At 37.2% G+C, this 21,905-nt stretch overlaps 2 protein-coding genes and 1 pseudogene across 6 annotated transcripts in view; 1 reads left to right on the plus strand and 2 right to left on the minus strand.

Moving 5' to 3' along the window:
• RAB14 (RAB14, member RAS oncogene family) overlaps positions 1–13,762 on the plus strand; it is a 15,140-nt gene extending 1,378 nt beyond the window's left edge. The window contains exons 3-7 of the mRNA XM_006917070.3: positions 1,702–1,879; positions 5,486–5,552; positions 9,162–9,249; positions 9,558–9,588; positions 10,891–13,762. Of these exons, the coding sequence (XP_006917132.1) occupies positions 1,702–1,879; positions 5,486–5,552; positions 9,162–9,249; positions 9,558–9,588; positions 10,891–11,068 (542 nt within the window). The 3' untranslated portion in view covers positions 11,069–13,762. The remainder of the gene's footprint in view (positions 1–1,701; positions 1,880–5,485; positions 5,553–9,161; positions 9,250–9,557; positions 9,589–10,890) is intronic.
• Positions 13,763–14,907: 1,145 nt separating this feature from the next.
• The window catches only part of CNTRL (centriolin), a 73,752-nt gene continuing 66,754 nt past the window's right edge, over positions 14,908–21,905 (minus strand). For 2 of the 5 annotated variants that reach the window (XM_015593351.2, XM_015593352.2), the window contains exons 38-44: positions 21,476–21,681; positions 20,280–20,471; positions 18,523–18,795; positions 18,284–18,346; positions 16,871–17,077; positions 15,607–15,693; positions 14,908–15,346 (exon numbers count right to left, since the gene is read on the minus strand). In XM_015593351.2, the coding sequence (XP_015448837.1) occupies positions 15,634–15,693; positions 16,871–17,077; positions 18,284–18,346; positions 18,523–18,795; positions 20,280–20,471; positions 21,476–21,681 (1,001 nt within the window). In that variant the 3' untranslated portion in view covers positions 14,908–15,346; positions 15,607–15,633. Of the gene's footprint in view, positions 15,347–15,606; positions 15,694–16,870; positions 17,078–18,283; positions 18,347–18,522; positions 18,796–20,279; positions 20,472–21,131; positions 21,337–21,475; positions 21,682–21,905 lie in introns of those variants that run through there. The other 3 variants (XM_006917073.3, XM_025050461.1, XR_003047863.1) reach the window with 3 other exon arrangements.
• LOC112484064 lies at positions 19,967–20,084 on the minus strand (annotated as a pseudogene).

Genomic DNA, 21,905 nt, shown 5'->3' on the forward strand with positions numbered 1-21,905 from the left:
AATAGGCACATAAAATGAAGTGTACCCACATATGTAGAGTGTTGATTTTTATACGCCATATATAATTTGTTTCACTTATTTAGTGTTTTTATGGTAAAACAATTTTTAAAAATGTGTACTATAATTTCAAATTTAAATATTTTAATTCTCTGACTGCATTATAGAAATTATCTTATTAGGGGATATTTGCTGCATATGGCATTTGTTAACTAAATAATAACAGATTGGAAATATTTTGAATGGAATTCTGTCTACATTTATGACTTAAGATTCAAAGTATAGTTGTTTTGGGTGGTAGGGGAAGGGGCTTTTTTATTTTATGAAACTGATAGGCTAAATGTAGCTGAAATTGTTTCTATATAGTTGAAATTATTTCATGGCTTTTTTTTTCTTTTGCTTAAAATAACATTTTATGAAGTGTCCAGTGGTCTGTGTATACTTGTACCAGAGAATAGTAGGTTTAGGTTTCCAGTGGCCTAATTATAAGGAAAGGACTAGTAAACTTGTCCTATTGGATTAGACATATATAACTTGCCACTATTTAGTTATATGTAAATATTAAATGTGATGATTTCTTTGAGATATGGGTAACATTTTCAAGGATAAACATTTATTTGACTAATAACTCCTAGAGTCCTAAAACCATTGATTGGTTTGTTACATGCATTGTTTGTCAGAAGAATAAATAGTATAATGTTGGTATTATGAAGAGTTTATTACAGTCTTTATTTTTAATTAGCAAATTCTTTTAAGTTCATGGGTCAGCAAACAAGACCCTGTGGACCAAATCTAGTCAATGCCTGTTTTTGTAAATAAAGTTTTATTGAAACACAACCATGCCCATGTTTTGCATTTTTATGGCTGCTGCCTTTGTCTTTCAGCAGCAGAGTTGAATAGTTGTGACAGAGACCTTTTGGCCTTCAAAACTTAAAATATTTATTATTTGGCCCTTTGCAGAAGTTTGCTCATCCCCGTTTTAGTCCATTGCTGTGACTTCTTACTCCTGGGTTTTTGCTGACTTTTTTTTTTTTAACCCATTTCCCGTTTAGAAAAAGAAGTGCTCGTTGCTAGCATTAATTTTACATAAACACACTTTTTGAAGCTGAAGCAAATCTGACTGGTTTTCAGTGTGAAAATAAAATATAAAACTGTTCTTGGAGTTATTTCTAAACAGAACTTGTCTCTAATCGTAATGTGACAAATGTATACATAAATCGGATTTATCAAATGAATCTTCAGCCAACAACTGTTCAAGAATGATGTTAACATGCATTAGGGATGCTACATTTTCTAGGATTTGACATTTTCAGCCATTAAGAATTACTATATTTTATAAATACCACTGCTAAAAACAGAATGCTATAAATAGAATGATGTCATTTGTTTTCAAAGACTGTTGGTATAGTAGAGCGATGTGAAAATAATAATAAAAGTGAGATATTTCTTGGCAAATTTTGGGGGAAAGGTTAAGACTGTAATCCAGGTTATCTCAGGTTAAATGCTGCAGCCCCAAGCACTGCGGGCAGGCGGGTGTTCTCGAGGCAGATGGAAATGAGTTAAGTGCTAGCATTGGTCTGTTTATAGCCTTACAAGCATTAATAAGTTATTTGATTATCCAGTGGATTTTTTCCCCCAGTGATCTTAATTTGAAGCTTTCTGGAACTTGGAATATTATATTATATTTTTTTTCCTTCCTAACAGTTATGGCTGATTGTCCTCACACAATTGGTGTTGAATTTGGTACAAGAATAATTGAAGTTAGTGGCCAAAAAATCAAACTGCAGATTTGGGATACAGCAGGACAGGAGAGGTTTAGGGCTGTTACACGAAGCTACTACAGAGGAGCTGCAGGAGCGCTTATGGTGTATGATATCACTAGGTAAGAGATTAATAATTTTCAACCTTCATACTGGAAACTAGAAATCTACTTTAGGCAATGTGGTTTCTTTTTTATTGATTTAGGTATTCAGTTTGTAATTGTGTGACTATAAATGTGTGTTCAGGTTTTATGGTTTCTTCTCTAAATTGCTTATAAGACTTGACATAACATGTCGATTTCCTTTTCTGAAAGTGAGTATGACTGAAGAAAAACTTTAGGAGATGCTGGTGGAGCTGACAGAAGAATACTATTCTGAAAAGCAGCATCAGTTGAATTATTTGAGGTGAAATAATATTTTATACCAAACTTTGTTCTTTTCACTTCAATAGAAAGCAGAATAAGGCCAAGCAAGGAATTAAGTTGTTTTGCTAATCCAACATGGTAGATTAAAAAAATTCTTATACTTGCATCTGAAAGTGTTTGAGTATTTAATTCTTTTTTTTTTTTTTTGGTCCTAAAATGGACTGAAGTGGCTTACAGTACTTCAGGCATTGAGATTAAGTGTATTTCAACTTGGTTATTTCTGGAAACTCAAAGCACTTTATACAAAGTAACATAACTAGACCATAAATGTTTGACTTTGGAAAACATGGACATTTGTGTTACTTCATTAAACTCTGTGCTGTTTGTCTACTGTAAGCTAGAAAATGAACTGGATCACCTTTCACATTAATGCAAAGTGTCAGTCTGCAGCATTGTGACTGTCTTATTTTTGGGGGGTAGAGTGAGCATGAGTGAGTGGGACTAAGTGATGATTAGACTTTCATGCATATTTCCTTTTGGGAAATGCTTTATGCTTTTTCCTAGAATTGGATGGTTTCAGGCTAAAACACAGTGAAACAGTTTTAATGCTCTCCATGTAGCCAGGCAATGACCAGTAAACACTTTTGTGGGAAGACTATAAAGAACCTAGCCATCTATACCGGACCTCTTTTTATGAGGGATGCATTCCCAAAGACTTCGTTTAATTAAAAATTACATGCGTTATTAATAAAATTTAAATACGGCGATATATGCTTAGAGTATATCGGTGTATAGTGTAGTAGTTTTGCTTTTTGTGTATGTGTGTGCTCTTTTTTCCTTTTTCAGCTTTATTGAGATATAATTGACATAACATTTTGAAAGTTTAAGGTGTACAGTGTGATGATTTGGTACATGTTTGTTTTGCTTTTAAACATACCTTTTAAGCATAGTAAATACTTTTGGTAAAATGTGTGTCTGTTTAAGTCATCAAATGTACTTCTGCTGGAAACAACAAATGTCCATCAACCAATAGATGAATAAACAAATGTGGTATATGCACACAATGGAATATAATTTAACAATTGAAAGAAACACTGATATAGGCTATATAGTGGATGAACCTCAAAATCATTTTGTTAAGTGAAAGAAGCCAGAAACAAAAGGCCACATGTGTGATTCTATTTATATGAACTGTCCTGAATAGGCCAATGCATAGAGACAGAAAAAGTGGATTGCCAGAATGCTAATGGGCATGAGATTTGTTTGTTTGTTTGTTTATTTTTTGGTGATGAAATTAGTGGTGATCATTGCACACTTTATATTTTTAAAATGACTACATTGTATACTTCAAAAGGATGAACTTTCTAATATGTTCATTATATCCCAATAAAACTGTTTACCGAAAAAAGTATTTTAATAGGTTTTAGACAGGTGCTTTCTTGACTCAGGGATACTTCGTAGTGACATTATGCTGCAGCCATGACACTGATTTTTTTCCCATTAATTTTTGACATTTTGCAAACTTAAAACTCCTTGCTTTAATAATACTTTTTATTCTTGGCATTAACTAATTGTTACAGGGTACTTCCCAAAATTGACAGCATAGCTTATTTATCACGGCAGTTTGTTTGGCTCTATCAATAGTTTGATATATCTAATATCCACGCCAAAGTTAAGGGATATTATAGCACTTTTTTTTTTTTTTTAGCACTAGTTCTACCACTTACGGAATATTTGGATGATACTATTTTAAAGATTTGAAATTATGATGGTAAATTTTAAATTAATGAAACAATTACCAGAACCATTAGCAGAAATTATGGTACATGTAAATAATATGGTTTACGTTATATTGATACCATTTACAAAGAATGTGATTTTTCTGTTTACCAAAGTGATGCCAGTTTGTAATTTACTCTTGCTGCCAGCTTTGACATTTTAAAATTCATCAAAATCAGTATAAATATTTTGGGCTTGAGTTATTTAAGGTTTTGTGCACGATATGTTTGTTGTGGAAAAGCAGAGTGCCTCTACTCTTTTTTTTTTAAATGACATAATCATTTACTTGGAAAATTTTAAAACATTGAGAAAAGATTATTTTGATCTATGTGACTTTTTTTTCACATTTAGGTGGTGATTTGTGTATGATATCATATAACAGTTAAAAGAGAGTCTGAGTAAGGAGTTCTTTCCATTCCCACTAGGAAAGGATTAAATGTCTAGAATATAAAATTATGTGAGCACTGGCAGCCAGAGATTATGGAGATTATATTCACAAGGCTAAACTTGAAACTCTTTGAAGACCCAACATGTGTAAAGGGTTCTAGGCCTGACTCTGAAATTATTTAAATCTTTGTGGATTTCTGTTTCCTTACCTATTATATGAATAAGATGGATTAATCTTCTGTGAGTCTATATAAATCAAACATTTTTGACCTTCAAAAACTTTGTTATACCTGAAATTAATATAAAATAATATTGAATGTCAACTCTAATTGAAAAATACAAATTTTAAAAAATTTGTTATTTTGACCCCTTTGGTAAAGTCTGATTAATAGTAATATACTTTGTATAATATTATAAATTATTTGAATCTGATATTTTAGGGCTTCTTTGACTAGTGCAAATGAGCCTATGAATTTTTAAACTCTTTCTTGGAGAAAGTAGAGAAATTGGGCAGTCCAAATTCCAAAATGATTTAGCTACTGGTAAATAAGTGTACAAAGTTAGGATAAACTTGACTCCCTGATATCTGAATTTCAGTCACATGTATTAAATGCCTTTTTATGTTAAAGCCAGTTTTAATGTTGTTACAGTTAGCTTACTCTTTAAGGAAAGGTGAATTTCATACCAGTGTACTGTCTTGGTTTCTAACTTGAAAAATTTAAAGACAGATGCAAAAATGGTTTTTATTGATTGTATCATTGGTTAGACATTTTGTTACTACTTTGCATTTTGTGATTGAAAATCTGGATGATTTTTAAATTTTAGTTTTCTGGTTGGAAATTCTGGGTTCAGAATTGTTTTCCATCAATTTTATGTGTTGTTCCTTGCTTACTTATTGGTTGGATTGTGGATGTACTTTTAAATGTAAAAAATTTATTCCTGACGTGTAAATAATTAGAGTGTTGCATTTTGAGTTATTTATTTAACAATAATGGGGTTGTCTAGATACTTGAAAAGTATGTGTTTGCATTTCACAACTATTATTCTTTAGGGTATTATTCTTTAGTGAAAGCAAACATACTTTTTTAGGATCTGTTGATTAAAGCGTATATTTTAAATATTTATTGAAGTTTCTTTTTTTCTATTGAAATGGCAATTGTATGTGGCAGTCACAGATGTAAACTTTAATTTTTGCAGAAGAAGTACATATAACCATTTAAGCAGCTGGTTGACAGATGCAAGAAATCTCACCAATCCAAATACTGTAAGTTAAATGATATCTACTAAACAGAAAATTTAAGATCTAAGCAAACTGAAAAGTAGTTATTTGCTAGTGCGATTTTTGTGTTTGGGTACTAAGAATGAGAGAATCTTAATTTTATTCTTAAATGAAGAAAACATTTTTTTCAGTACTCATTACCCCAGGTGTCATATCTTATACATGGCTTTTGTTTCTGTTTGTGGTTTAAAAAAATTAAAGTTTATAAATGGAGTAGTGGTCTAATGTCATGAAACTATCACTTTTAAAGGGATCTGTATTAGTTTCATAAAATGTTACCATTAGAAACTGGGGAAAGTATACAGGGAATTTCTCTGTTATTTCTTACATCTGCATGTGAATCTAAATTATCTCACAATTTCCATTAAAAATAAAGACCTACATGCTTTAAAAATTAGCTTCTTAGCCAGACTGAAAAGATACTAAGATTTTAAAGGCTAGCCACCATGCTAGACTCTGCAGTATACGAAGATAAATGTAGGTCCTTGGCCCACAAAAGATACAGTGTAGCAGGGAGATTACCTGTGGGACTACAAATAACTATGCTCAAAAGCAGAGTGAGAAATGAGTTAGAAATAGAGTGCCTGGTATAGCACTGGGGAGAGGGGCAGGATGAGTAGTACCTGGTGCCATCTGGAGAAACCACCTTTACAGAGGTGGTGTTTGAGCTGGGACTTTGGGGTAAGGTTTCGGTAGATGCTGTTGAGGGTACTTCAAGAACAAGTGAGGAAAGGCACTGAGCTGTGGCTGACTCTGAACTTCTTAGGAGCAAGGCCCATTTCTCAGTTTTGTGCCTGGTTCAGTAAATATGTAATCAGTGGTAAGATTGGCTTTTAATAGGGAACAGCAGTTTAATCATATTGAGAGTTAACATGGTTTGCCTATTATGCCAGGGACTGTGCCTAGAACTTTCACATCCATTATCACATTAAACCTACTGTAGGTATGTGTAACCTATAGATGAATGTTCACGGCAGCTGTATTTGCAATAGCTGCAAACTGGAACCGATACGTAAATGATTTAACAGTCTGGTACATCATACTATGATACCTGTAGCACCTTAGATGGATATTAAGGACATTATGATGAGTGAATAGAATCCATCTCAAAAGATTACATATTGTATTATTCCATTTATAAAACATTCTCAAAAAGACAGAATTATAGAGGGTGGAGAACAGATACATAGGTACTAGGAGTTAGCAGTGGGGGTAGAGGAGTGTGAGTTGACTGTAAAGAGGACAGCACAGAGCAGTCCCTTTGTAATGATGGAACAGCTCTGTATCCTGATTGTGATGATAGAAGTCTGTACCTGCAATAAAATTGTGTAGAACTCTACACACGAGAGCATGTAAAACTGGTGAAATCCGAGTTAAGGGCTGTAGATTGTACAATGTCAGCTTCCTGGTGTTGAGTGTACTATGTGTAAGGTGTAAGATGCTACTGTTGTGGACGTTTGGTCAAGGGTATGTAGGACCTCTGTACTCATTCTTGTAAATTTCTATAGCTATTTAAAGTAAAATGTTAAAAAAAAAATACACCCCAAAAGACTCACTGTAAAGGGTCCTTAGAGGAGTATAATAAAAAATTAGCCATGTCCTGCCTGCCTCATTTATGCCTCTTAAAATCTTACCATGTCTTCAGAAGAAAAAAAAATCTCTAAGGTTCAGCTCAAATGTTAACATTTACTGAAGCATTGTCTTTGATTTCTATGGAAATCACAGTAATCTGCTGTTACCTGCGGGGGATATGTTCCAAGACCACTAGTGGATGCCTGAAATCATAGATAACACCAAACTCTATAGTTAATGTGCTTTTTCCTATACATATGTACCTATGATAAAGTTTAATTCCTAAATTAGGCACAGTAAGAGATTAACAACAATAGAACAATTATAACAGCATACTGTAATAAAAGTTAGGTGAGCGTGGTCTTTCTCAAAATATCTTATTGTATTGTACTCATTCTTCTTATGATATGTTGACCACAGGTAACGGAAACTTTGGGAAATAAAACCGTGTTCTACCTGGGTTCTAATGTCCTCCTACCACTGACTGACCTTATTTTTTTAAAAAAATAAGGAGGGACTGCTGTGTAAACTTTCTCATTTTATTGGTGATAATATTTTGTACCTCTGTCGTGTTAGCATCCCACTTTGTCTCCATTTTCAGGATGATAGGAAGCATGGTTTGGAAATTCTTAAGGAATTTGGAAAGGAAGCAGTATTTCCATTCAGCAAACATTTTTTGATTTGAGTACCTGTCTTATAATGGCCCTGTAACCTTACAAGTCTTGGTTTTTACAAAAAAACTGATTTCTTTTTTTAAGTGTCATTATCTTATTCTTCAAAAGACTAGTGGACTCTATGTGAAAACTTCTTTCCCTCCCCGGTGGTCAGTTGTCCACACTTATTGACAAATTCTCACTTTTGTTATACTACTTAACTGGCCTTGCTCAAAAGTTTATTGGATATCATTTTTTTGGAAGTGGGAGAGCCCGGGGCTGTAATTTGGAACAAAGTTAATGGTGAAAATCCCTTTTAGTTGAAACCATCCATTCCTAAAGTATCTGTATCTAGATTACCCTATCTGTTTGGAAGAGGAAGGGGGACGTGCTTTACCAGTTGGTGTCAAAGAAGCTTGTATGTAGACAGAGACAGTTTATCCATAAATCCTCCCTCCCCCCACACCTCTAATAGAAGTCAAAGACCTATTTCCCAAGGCTACATACTTTTTTTCTAGAACTTTTCAGAGCTCCCTTTAACTTTAGCCTAACTTCACTTACATAAAATGATTTCAGAGTGGATACAGTTGTGTGATATTTTGCCATGGATTTGAACTCACTGTTCGTGTGTCCCCTACCACCCCCCCCCATGGATACACTGACATTCGTTATCAGTTGCTACAAACTTAGTCCTGCCTAGGAATAATGTGGAGTAGGACAGTATTAGTCTGAAGGTCACAGTTTAGGTTTTCTACCTGGGTTCTAATGTCCTCCTACCACTGACTGACCTTTGACAAGTCCCTTTGCGTTATTTGAGCGTTAATTTCCTTAACTTGAAGGAGATGAACTGGTAGTTTTTAAACTTTTTGAGGGTCCCAGAAACTTGAAGATCTGATGAAAGCCACAAACCTTTACTTCAAGGAATGCCCTTGTTTACAGCATTTTGTGCTTAATTTCAGTGCATCCACAGATCCCCTGGAGCTTGTCTGTGGACCCTTAGTAAACTTAGATGAATCATAATCTTTGATCTAGATCAGGTGTACCTCATGGGTTTTATTTTCGAATGGCTTACAAAAAAAAAAGAAAAAAGCGTATACAAAGAGACCCTATGGGTCCCAGAAACCTGAAATATATATGCCCTGCTTTTTATAGAAAGTTTGTGAATGCCTGGCCTAGATGATTGCTGAGATCCCTCTTAATACTAATGGCTTCATGATTGTATAGTCCTCTCTGGTGGATAATTGCTAGTACTTGGTTTCCTTTTTAGGCCCATGTGTTTTTTCTATCAAGATTTTTGGATTTCAGAATTTTAATGGTTGTTGTAAATGGTTGCTTTTGTTTTAAGATATCTTTTTTTTTTACACATTAGGTAATAATTCTCATAGGAAATAAAGCAGATTTGGAGGCACAGAGAGATGTTACATATGAAGAAGCAAAACAGTTTGCTGAAGAAAATGGTGGGTTTAAGACTTTTAACAGCTCTTTCGGAGGATCACACTTGGGAGAATTTCTAAATTTTGATCCTGCAAATTATTTGATAGTTTTTTAAAAATGCAAATTGCTCAAATTTCAAGGATGAAGAAATTGTAAAATGTGTTTGAGAATTCATATTGGGGGTAGTACAGTAATTCCCTCCATCTCAAATTCATACTGTTTCATGAAATACTGAAAGTTGGTGGGAAACTTTTATTCAAATGTTACTGAAGAGGATGCTTTTATGAGTTAATTTGAAATGTCCTAATCATAGTCTGAATTTTGTTTTCAGGCTTATTGTTCCTTGAAGCAAGTGCAAAAACGTAAGTATGGCTAAAATGAGATTATTTTCACTTACATTCAAATTTCTCAAAGTAGAACTGTATATATGAAAAATGTAATACACACACACACATACATACATACAGTTGAGCCCTGAACAACACGGATCTGAACTGCATGTGTCCAGTTATACTGAGGATTTTTTTTGGTTGACTGCAGTTTAGTTGACTCACATAGTTCAAACCTGCCTTGGTCAGGGGTCAGCTATGTGGTTGGAAATCTGCATGTGTGGAGGGCCAACTGTAGTCACACACAGATTTTCAACTGCGAGGGAGGTCGGTTCCCTTATCCCCCGTGTTGTTCAAGGGTCAAGTGTACGTAAAATGTATAATACATAAATGCATATTGCTTATGGCAGGAAGAGCAGTAAGCAGACATCCTTTTGCTTCCTGTTTTCATATTTCAAAATAATATCTTTTTGTTACTTTACTTAAAATATACCTTGATTATGCCAATTGATAATCCAGGTTAATAAATGAAATTGTGTTAACATTTCAAAAGTGTTTGACTTTCACAACTGAGGTTAGGTTTGGCATCTTGGACTCAAGCTTGGTCACCCTCTTCATTTAGAACCCAGGTAGAAAACCCAAACTGTGACCTTCAGACAAATACTGTCCTACCTTTGGTCAACCTTCTGATCATGATAAAAAGCTCAACTTAATACTCAATGTGTAAGAGTAATCAGAAACAATTAACATTTTCAAATTGTTACTCCATGTCCTTATTGAACCCCCCAGGACTTTCATCATCGTTATTCATTTACCAAGCCAAAAATCCCTTGCAGTGGTGAGACACTAGCCCCCTTTTTTAGCCTCATCTATACTGTTTGTTAGTCCTAAGAGAACTGAACTGAAGTGTAAGCTTGGCTAAATAAGCATGGACTATATCACCATCCCATGACAGAAACAATACAGTTCATGCTTGGCTAATCAGACTATACAAGTTCTGGAATCAAGTTTGCATGTTGAGAAATATTTCATTGTTTGCAGTAGTCTTTGTTACAGAAATGGCCTATCTTAACTGTCATATATTAATAAATTAGCATTTGAATGATTAAAACACATACAGTTATCTAAATAGGGTTTGTAGAAACAGCTCAGTATTGTGTTTATATACTTTCTACAGAAAATATTTTCCCATGTTCTCTTAGCTCAGTCTTCTGACATTGGCTAAGTTGAAGACATCATGGCAGTTGACTAAAGGTTAGCAAAAGGTCAGTGTGCAGTGTCTTATCTTTTGTAGAAAATGGTGGCTCTCAAATAAAGTTGTCATTTGCCTCTTAGGGGAGAGAACGTAGAAGATGCTTTCCTTGAGGCTGCCAAGAAAATCTATCAGAACATTCAGGATGGAAGCCTGGATCTGAATGCTGCCGAGTCTGGTGTACAGCACAAACCTTCAGCCCCGCAGGGAGGCCGGCTAACCAGCGAACCCCAACCCCAGAGAGAAGGCTGTGGCTGCTAGTGACCTCTTTGCCGTGGCTTTCATTTGACCTTTCACCTCTGTCTGTTGGAAGCAGTACTTTTTACTGCCTCATTGTCTTCTGTACATCTTACTGGGTTTAATTAAAAAAAAAAAAAGAAAAAAACAACTCTGTTGTAAAAACAGTTTAACACAATACTAAACTGCTAAACAACTAGATGTAATCAGGTTATCAAAGGCAAGTAGAGTACTAAATCTCTCCTGCATGGCAAATCTAGACTTTTTTTTCCCCCCCTTGATTGTCGTCGTAATAGGTATGTCACCAATACATGATTTAAACTGAGCACTGATGCTGGACTTCATGATTTTTACCCCTCCCTCTTTTTGGCAAGGCTTGTCTCATTGTATGGTTTAATTTGATATCTTAAGCCTTTCTCCCCATCTTTAACTGTTCAAGTGTGTCTGTTGTAACTAATAAGTTTGTTGCCGTGAAATGACTTCTGATGATAGAGAAGGGGTTCTATAACTGCTTTTCTTTTGTTTTTGTCGAATAAATTCACTGTTGTGTGGGTGGCATTTTTCTTGAGGTTTGCTTCTGTCTTAGCCTTGCACAGGGTAAATATCCATTTATCTTTTCTCTTGTGCTTAATAACTTTATCTTTTTTTTACATCATTTTTATCCTGTTCTCTTCAGCAGAAAGTAAATATGTATAAAATTTGAAGGAATCGAACTAACAATACATTCTGTGTATATTATTTTAATGAAGAAAATAAATTGATTACTGGCATTGGAACAGTATAAAATACCAGTTTGTACAGTATGACCTATATGTGACCATGTTACTCCCTTCCATTTCACACAAGGAAATAGACACAACTGCAGTTCACAAGTAATACTGGCTTCACCTTTTGGTGCTGGCAGTGTTTGGGGACGTTATGCTGGAAAGAGCTCCTAGCGTGAGAGGATTAACACTAGCAGATTCTGTTCCATCTTTGCACTGTGGCTTACCTGCTGATTTTCCTAACTGTTCTTGTGCAATCGACAATGTGCTAACCTGCTTTTCTCTTTTTGTAAACGTTTTGCATTACAGGCTGCATTTCTTGCCTTACTGTATAGAAAAAGAAAAAAGGCTGGGTTTATTATTGCACATTTTAAGCTTTTATACCTTTATCTTCTTGGAATGGTGAGACTGAACCGGACAGCCAGAACCACAGGTCTGCCGTTAAGGGATTTTAAATTGTGCATTTTTAACACTACAGTGAAATAATTTAAGATATCCCTTGTGTTCTTAGTATGAGGGCTATTTTATGTCATGTTGGCATAAGTTGTTTTGTAAAAGGGAAAGCATTTCTGTAACAGTGTTTCAATGTTCGTGCTGATAAAAAGTAAGTTATTACTTTGCACTAGATAGATGGTTTGGCCACTGAATACTGTATTGCAAGGGAAACAATCTTATTTCTTTAGACAACAAACTTACGTTTTACCAAGTTCTTTACTTCTGTTGATTGATTTCTAATTGAGTTTCTTCAGGCTGGGAATTCAGAAGTTATTTGAAGTCGGATAGGTAAACCTCGATTTATTATATAAAGTGCACTCAGCTCAACTGCTGTGTTTAAAATACACATTTTTAAATCCCTCTTTACAGACACTAAAGTAAAAAATACACCTTTCTGGGTTATAAACGTGTGGTAGTACGAGAGTATTGTATAGTCAATGTTAAATAAAAGCCAAAACTGGAATGTGCAGAATACAGGATTTGGTTAATTTGTGGATTCATCTTTATTTTTGTCTTGAACTTTTTTAAAAACAAGATTCCTGGAGTACATTGGTATATTCTGTTAAAGACTGATCCATTTTGCTTACACTGTTGCATCACAAGGGACTCACCCAGGGACCATGACCTGCTGGTGTGTGTATATATTTACAAAGACAAAACAAACCACCCATTGGGATATAAGGTAGCAGTCACAACCTAAAGACTACAGCTTGTTTAGGTGCAATACCCTGATTCCCAAAGTTAGTTACAGTGGGTCTTATTGTTTTTGTGACAGGATTTATTCAGACTGCTGTACTCTTCATTTGATGTAACAAAATGCTATTAATCTAAATATTTGTAAATAAAGTACCTGTATCTAGATTAAATTTAAATTGTTTGTATTATTTTCTCAGCTATAATAGGATTTCATATTTTCTTCAGGCAAACAATTATTTGGCATAAGTTGTCAGTTTTTTTGCAGAATCGTCCTTACTTGTTGTATAGAGAAGTCTACGTATGTAGCATATAAACATCACTCTGAACTATAGTTTTCATCCTTGTGTTTGGATCACACTTGCCATGTTTTCAGTCAGCCTTTTTCAGTGTGAGATCAGCACATCTGGTGCCTGATGGATGGTGTTCTCCCTTGATTGTACTTGGGGCCAAATTGTTATTTGCATGTGTAGTCCCTTATAATAAACTTGGGTGCTCAAAAATAGAGAAGCCAATTGTCATATTGTAACATCTGTGTGCCAGACATTGGGCAAGTGCACTTTGGCGAGAATGTGAAATTCTTTTCATTTTTAATCCATGCTAGCTTACTACTTGTGTGGTCACCTGCTTCTCTGGGTGACTCGTCCTCGCACCTACGAGGAGGCCCTCCCGATGAGTAATTGGTGCTCCTTACTCTTCATGCATTAGACATTCCAGCACAATGTTCAAGCATTTTCCATGAATAATAAAGTGTTTGATGCAGTAACCTTGATTTATTTTCCTTGGTTGGTGATGTTCACATAATACTAGAAGTAGTAAAGTTTCTTTGGAAAAAAATGTCTTTTGGAACTAGATATTTGGCTTCATACATTAATTACCTCACCTCTAATTCCAGAAGACTATAGTTTTGAAGAACTTCTTTGCCTACACATCTGTTGTTTCAAGTGTGATCTTTTTGTAGATATGTGGTTCAGTTCACGACCCTTAAACAGAAGACCTAATGATGACCTTTCATTCCTGTTTATTTGGGAATAGAGGTTTTATGTGGCAGTTTAGAAAGAAAATATTTCACTCATTCAGCAAGCACATGGATAGAACAGAAAAATGTGTCCCCGAAGGATTTCAGTAACTAAACAGGCCAGGCTTCCAAGCGTTTTGCTAAGATGTGAAAAGGAAACAGTAAGTACAAAAGGCACTACCAAACCAGTTTTTGTTTTGGAAGTAGATATCTTCTAGAACTTACTGTTAGCAAATTTTATATCATTTTCATTGTCTTTAACTCTATCCCACATCTTAATTATCCAGTTTTGCCAAATAACTTTTTAGGAGCATAAACCTCAGTAGGTGGTGAGGGATTACTGCTCTGTGCTATTCTGTGTGTAGTAACATGGCATAATGCCTATGTTACTACACATGGATCAGAAGCTGTCTAGGGGCCTAGAAAAAGAGTCCTGAAGAATTTAAAAATTTTAAACCTAAATCTATTACATGTAGTTGCATATTTTACCTAAACCATAGGAATAATTCTGTTGCCACACATTTTATTGATAGTAGTTGCTATTCTTGCTTTTAAAGAAATAATGTATTTATAGACTGGAGTTGAGCCAGTAAGTACAGTAATTCAAAAAATGTAAAGTCTGAACACAATTTGAATTTACCAGTGGTCAGATTCCCAAAGTACAATGTTCTACTTTTCACCAACAAATATGTTTGGTTGAGGAAAAGCACCTGAAGTGCAGTAGTTCTATAATATTTCCAAAGATGAAATATTTTTATCGATAGGAACAACATATTTCAACTTCAGGCAGAAGATAGGAAACCATTTGAAAGACTCATTTCTTAGAAATAAGGTAATAATTTGATGGCTTTACCATAGATCTGTGAAATGTAAAGTCAGACGATAGCCCAAAATTTATTTTACCTTTTATTTTCATACGAAAATAGATTTTAAACAAAATCCAAAAAGTAACTTTTGACATTATAAACGGAGAGGGGCTTAACTATACTTTTTTTCTTTTTAACTAGATTTTAACAGTATAGACAAATCTGCAATTACAGTCAGTATTGGTTTTTATGACAACAGTTCAAAGATGGAAAACATCCTCAGCCATCTAGGACCCTGGTTTAAATTGTGTACAACTATTCCCATATGTACAAGTGATTTACAAAAACTCTGGCCTTGATGGTGCAGAAGAAGTAAACTACAGTGGATTTTCAGCATGTAAACTCGCTGGATCTTCATAAAAAACCAAGTGGCATTCCAACCATGAAGTTAGTGAGGTAGTGAAGGTATTTCCTCAGATACATTTATGCAAGATAATATTCTTCAATTGGCTGAGCCATTCTTTTCCTATAGTAAGACACAAAGGAAGTATGAATTCTTGTGACAGTAAAAACAGGTGTTAAATTAACAGAACTAAGTGACAGCATGCTGGCTAATAGGTAAAAGATGCATTTGAGTACTTGTGAAAAATGTTTTAAGGTGAACAAAGCATGGTACAAAATTATCCAAGAAAAAAAAGGTTACTTTTCTTAAGACTGTATGGTAAGCTAGAATTCGATACCTTCCAATTGAAAGTATTAGTTAAAAGAACTATTAATAGCACTTACCCTGTGAGTAGGAAGCTGGCAATGGCATCAATGTCGGTAACCGTCTGGTGATTGTGATGGACCTTGTAGAACTTGTTGGAAGGAGCTCTGAAAAGAAGGGAGATAAAACATTAGGCTCAGAAGCCAGCCCTCTAACTCCAGTGTAGTGCGGGCTTTCATCCCCCAGGAACCTGGTTTATGACCCAAGACTCCAAAATAATTCTAACAGTCTCACTCCTAACTGTTGTGCCTCTGACACCTCTATCATTCTCTTGAATTTAGAGCCCTTGAACTCTTCTGGCTGCCATGAGCTGATAATTGAACCTGGCCCCCAACTCCTGTGCACTCATCTCCCACTACTCTGGGCTACCTCCTTTTCAATGACTATTGCCTCTGACACATTCTTCCTTAAGGCCTACCTTAAGGCCCTTGGTGGTTTTGGCCTATATCTGACTTGGGTCCTACATAGGGTAATCATATTTAAATCTTGGGTCTGCTACTAATGAGCTTGTGTCTATTAAAGAGGCAGTTGTCCTTCAATGTTCCTTGTGGCTCAACCATACAATATACTGCTCTGTGGTAAGGACAGATTAGCCCCTAAGTTCTGTTTTTACCTTTTGCTGTAACTTGACATCATTTCTCACAATTTCTTTATCTGTACAAAGGGATAATCCTACCTCCCAGGGTGTAAAGACTAAATGAGATAATACATATAAAGGATATAGTACCTGCACACAGTAGGCACACAGTACTATCTCTGACAGTAATATTGCGTTACTCTTTACCAATCCATGGGCATATTTCATGTTCATCCTAAATGATTATGAACCTTATCTTAAGTCACACAGAAAACCTTCATGAAATTCAGGGTTTCTTTACAGACTCTGGGTTAAGAGTCTGCATTCAAACTTTTGCAGTAGGCACGGTCGATCATCTTTCCCCAGAATACGGAGACAGACGGACTAAACTAGGACTCAAACAGCCTCACAGGTCTAAACTCTTTAGGTTGACTCAGTGGACATTAATAGTAGAGTTAACTACGTCTCTGAGAGGTCATCTAGTCCTAGTCTGTTTCCTAAGCCGTCAGTTTATACTATTTACATCTACCAACCAACTGATGCCAGTTTTCCCAGGAACCATGGAAAAACAAGTCTTTCCTAAAACAAGTTTTCCAGAGATTTGAAGGTGGCATTTTAGTCCTGCGTCTCCCCTAGATGATGCATAGCAAAGCTTTCAGGTCCTTTCCATGTATAGATCAGACCTGTTGCGAAGAGCTTCCTCTTACCTGGCTTGGTCCAAGCTGACAGTCCTCTGCAAGGGAAGACTCCATCTGAGACAGACTGGGCGACGATGTGGAATCTGCAGAGGTGCTGGTGACCAATTCCCCTAAAGCGTCGACTTGTCTCCTCAAGCTGTGTAAAGTGCCCTCTGTCTGCCGTTTCCCTTTAATTAACACTTCTGCTTGCTTGGACATACAGTGTCGAAGTTGGGCCTGAAAGTGTTGTAAAATTTAGGGTTTTACGTAGAAGAAATGTACCAGAACTATTACTCAGTTTAACCTCTGATAGGCAACTCTATTATAAAGTAGGCATGGCTGCTAAAAATGTTCTTGTTCTAAAAAGAAAAAAAAAAAATCTATGAGGTGTATCCTACTCTCAGTGTGCTCTACGTTCACCATTCACCTTCTACGCAGCCTGTCCTCGCCACTGCAACGACGCGCAGGATTCCTGCATCCCGGCCTCCTCATTAAATTACTGCCCACACTCAGAAGATGGTTTACACTTGATATCTTCAGTGTCTCTCACAGTCTATTTAATCCTCAACTCTGGACTTCTTTCTGGATTTTCCCAAGGCTGTATCTTTGAAATGATTCTCTCAAAGTTGATAAGCAGCACTGTTCAACAGAACTTTCTGTGGTGATGAGAACTTTCTCAGTCTATGCTGTCCAATAATATATTAGTCATATGTGGCTATTGATGGCTTGAAATGTGGCAATGGAAGAACTGAATTTTAACCTGATTTAATAATTATGAATTTACATTTAAATGATTGCACATATCTGGAGGCTATTGGAGGTCAAGGGCCTCTGCTCACTCAATAGGGCACATGGCTCCTCTCAGCCCCTGCTGTATATGTAACTGTTCTCCACAAATGCATTCTGTCCTCTCCTGTTCTACATCACTCTCATTTTCTAACTCCCACCTATACTCTTAACCCTAAATCTTTAGGTCGACACTGGCCACCAAATCTTAGACTCCTGTTTTCAGCTGCCTACAGATAGACATGCTTCCCGGATGTCTCACGAGGCCTTCAAGCCCAACGCGTTCTGAGCCCAACAACTTTTTACCTGACACCCAAGCCTGCCTTCCCAGTATTCCCCCCACCACTGGCCTATGAGCTCCTTATTGTTTATCATTGTATCTCTACTTCCCAAATCCTTAGGTTCCATCAGATTTAGTTGAGGCAAAGCAGCATTTACATGGGTTAAAGAACACTGGGCTCACCACCAGAATTCATGGTTTTGAATAATGACCCTTCCGTTTACTGTGTGATGCCAACTTCTCTGACCTTCGACCATGTAATCTAGAAAACTGCTGTGGGTACTTCAGTAGAGCCAGTGTGACAGCAGTATGTGAATGCAAGTGATTTTCCCCACTCTCCTCAACAGGCCAAGTATCTCATACTATAAGAAGGCAACCTTGAGTCGATCTTCACGGTGACGCAGCTTCTCTCGCAGGGCTTCCCCACGCCAGTGTTCATCCTTTTTCAGAGGGCAAGACAAACATCAGAGAGTCACCAAACGCTACTATCAGTAACCACCAGCTTTTACCTCCTCCTGCCCTCCCGACTCCCAACTTTGTTTTTCAACTTATTGGGGGGAGGTAGGAACAAGTTATCCTTCTACAAAGTCCAGAGAAGAGCAGGATAAACTCTTACCATTATGTGGACCTGGGAAAAATTTGGTTTTTCTTCAAAAGTTGATGGTCTCTCACTCATGGTGAATGGAAAATTCTCTTTCAAGCTTTCCAGCCCTCCTCCTAGGTGTTCATTTCTTTCCAAAATAGCTTCCAGATCTGCTGGTAACTCTGGAAGAAACTGGTTGAGGTTCTTCAGGCTGGTTCTGATTTCATCTTTCACCTCAGATTTAAGTGTCCTCATTGCGTCACTAATTTCCATTTGTCTTCTCTCCAAATCTTTTTGGTTTGCCATCTAAAGAGTGAGAGTCAGATGCCACTGGTAAAGTTTGGGACTGACTTAGAACTGTTTAGTGTTTAATGTGTCATGTATTTAAAGATCTATAAATGTCAAGAACTTGTGATTTTTTTCAACTACTCAAGTATCTATAAGCTACCAAGTAAACAATTTCACTGGCATTTTGACTGGAGCAACTTCCATTTAGAAAAGCATGGGCACAGTGTTCCCTGAAGGTATTACTCCACAAACGTCAGACTCTCAGGAATTAGATGGAGCTGGAGTCTAACCTCATTGCAAGTAAACATTACTAGAATGACTCAGGACAAGTCAGCTAACTTCTGAACCACTGTTACCTCAGTTATACATTAGGATAATAACTTGCATAGAAAATGTGAGAACTAGGTGTGCATTTATATGAAGTACCTTAGTGGACCTAATAAATGGCAAGAACATAATTAAACCCCAAAGGAGAAAACAGTCATTTACTGAAACAAGTCGTAAGTGATCTAGATTATAAGGGTTAATGCTGGGGCCTTAGAAATGATCTGGTCCAATGTTTTCATTTTATAGGTGAATAATCAGGTGGTCTGGATAACCTAGAGGTTTCCTCAGGTGTTACAGACTGTGTTGAATACCTGAGACGACTTTATGTGGCTCTCTTCATAAAGAGCTTAGTGAAGATATTATGGTCATATCCACTGCTAGTCACCCTTACAAGTTTGCAGAGGCTTGGGGCCTTTAAATAAAAGTTATTTTTCTTTCTTGAACCAAAGGGGGTGTGTAAGGGAGGGGTTGGAGGCACAGATGAACCCGAATGGCCACAGGGAGTTGTTCAAATGACAAAGTGTGGCAGGGTCAACAGAGTGGCCACAGCAGCCCGACTAGGGAGCTCAGGGTGGCCCAGATGCTGACCCTGGCTAAGGGATACCAGGGGCATCCAGGATTGGACTCTCCCAGTCCAAGTGGGAACCACTCCCACACCCACTGCAGGTTACTTTGGAGTCATTTTTTCTTGTCCTGGGGGTTTGGCTCTTACAGACTTGTTTCTAGCATAAAATCTAACATTTCAAACTACTACTTTGAACTAAGATAAAATTTTATGCTGAAGAACTTTATTTTTCTCTCAAAAACTAAGATAAAAAGCTTATTGAACTTAAGGGAATTTTATTTTTTATTTTTTTTTAAATGTCTATACACCTGGTCTTCCTAGGTGGTCTCCCATCCAAGAACTAACCAGGCCTGACCCTGCTTAGCTTCTGAGATCAGACAAGATCGGGCACATTCAGGGTGGCATGGCTGTAGACAAAGGGAATTTTAAAAATGTTTTGAACACATTCTTTTTTCTTGTGGAGGTACATTTCTAAATTTTAAGGACAGAAAAAACAGATTTGACCTACAAGATATTCTTATAGTCAGCTTTACAATTTCCACAAACAAGTACTTTTCTTAAAAGAGGTATTTCAGAAACAAATGTCTGAGCCCATGGGGAGTGAGCATGCCTCACGAGTCCTCTCTGTCCGGGGCCGGCCAGCCGGGGCTCCTGGGCACACCTGTTTCTTGAGCTCCGAGTACTCATGCTGCATCTGGTTGAGCTCCTTCATGAGGCGCCTGGCCCTTTCATGGTTGTCCTGGGCCACCTGTTCGATTGTTGCCATTTCCTTCTGCATGCAGCTGTTCTCCTGCTTTTGCTCCTAGCACAGGAGGAGGAAAATGACTGTGGGGTCCAGGACCTGGTGGTGGTGTTGGCTTACACACTCACTAGCACTGGAACTTCATTTCTCATCTGGCCACAGCTGTAAAATGGGAGCAATTCTACCTGCCTTCTTTAGCAGCTATGTTAGAGCCAGGAGCACATATGTGGTCAGAGTCTGTTAGCCTAAAGTCTGAATCCTAGATCTGCAACGTGACTTTTGATAATAAGTTATTTTTCCTTTCTATCCTCTATTAACTGCCTGCAAAATGGGAACAATGATCCCTATCATCACAAGGTTATTGTGAGGATTAAAATCCAGACATTTGCATACTACCTTTACAACCATGTTGCCTATTGCTAATTGTAAGAGGATCACCTTTTGGGAAATGTGCATGGTTTGAATGTTCCATTCACACAACTGGGCTCCATTAATTCCTCTAGAGGGTATTAGTAAAATCCATTCCTGTGACAGGCCCCATTACTGCCCACCTACCTCCACCCGACATAAACTGTTTTGAACTTGTCTAAGTATCACCTCCCAAAATTTATTTCATAGATAAATGCATGCTAGTTTGGGCTTCCTGGTTTCAGGATAGTGATTAATTAAAGCTAATGTTGACTGAAAAGGGCAGGATAAGAAAAATCTGTGAGCACTGACTGCAGCTGTGTAAATGTCTTCAGGAGCCTTATTTTCCCCAAGCCCCCTCCAGGATCCCCGCAGAGGAGGGGTAAGCAGAGGCTTGCTAGCTGAGAGTGCTCTCTGCTTTGTGCGGACATCGTCTGTTCATGTGACCGTCTTTTTATCCAACCAGCAAGAGCTCCTCTAGGGCTGCAGTCCAGACTCAGGCAAAATCTGCCATTAGCTTTAAGAACAAATTATGCATTAATGGGTTAGGGACTGGGCTGACAGGTAATCCATTTTCTCTACACTGAAGCAGTGTTTTAGTTAAAACATTTCAATGCATCATTTCCTCATAAACTGCCAGGGCAGCAGGTACTCACAAGAAGGTTTTTCTCCAGCTGGCTTCGCTGGACCTTAAGTGCTTCCTTCAGGCTGAGCACCTGTTTCTCGGCTTTCTTTCTTTCTGTTAAGAACTGGTTCCGCAAAAGGCTGAAGTCGGCCCTCATAGAGTCCATCTCCTTCTGGAGAGCCAGTAGCTCACTGGACTTTTCCATTAACTGCTGTTCCCGTTCTGAAAGCTGTTGTTCTGAAATGAGCATTTCTGGTAGTTTGGGCTGGCTGTAGGCAGACTGCACGATGACATACCACCCCCTCCTCCAGCACCGAGTCTTCCAAGTCTCCTCCGACCCACACCAGAGGCCCAGAAAAAGGCCCAAATAAGGGTGCCCCTCGACATAACTGGTTCCTGGAGGGCCTGATTACAAAATGATAGATAGCTACCGTCTCCCTTTTGAGTCTTTTACTCAAAAA

This window comes from Pteropus alecto, unplaced genomic scaffold (assembly GCF_000325575.1).
Source record: "Pteropus alecto unplaced genomic scaffold, ASM32557v1 scaffold226, whole genome shotgun sequence".
Lineage (NCBI taxonomy): Eukaryota > Metazoa > Chordata > Mammalia > Chiroptera > Pteropodidae > Pteropus > Pteropus alecto.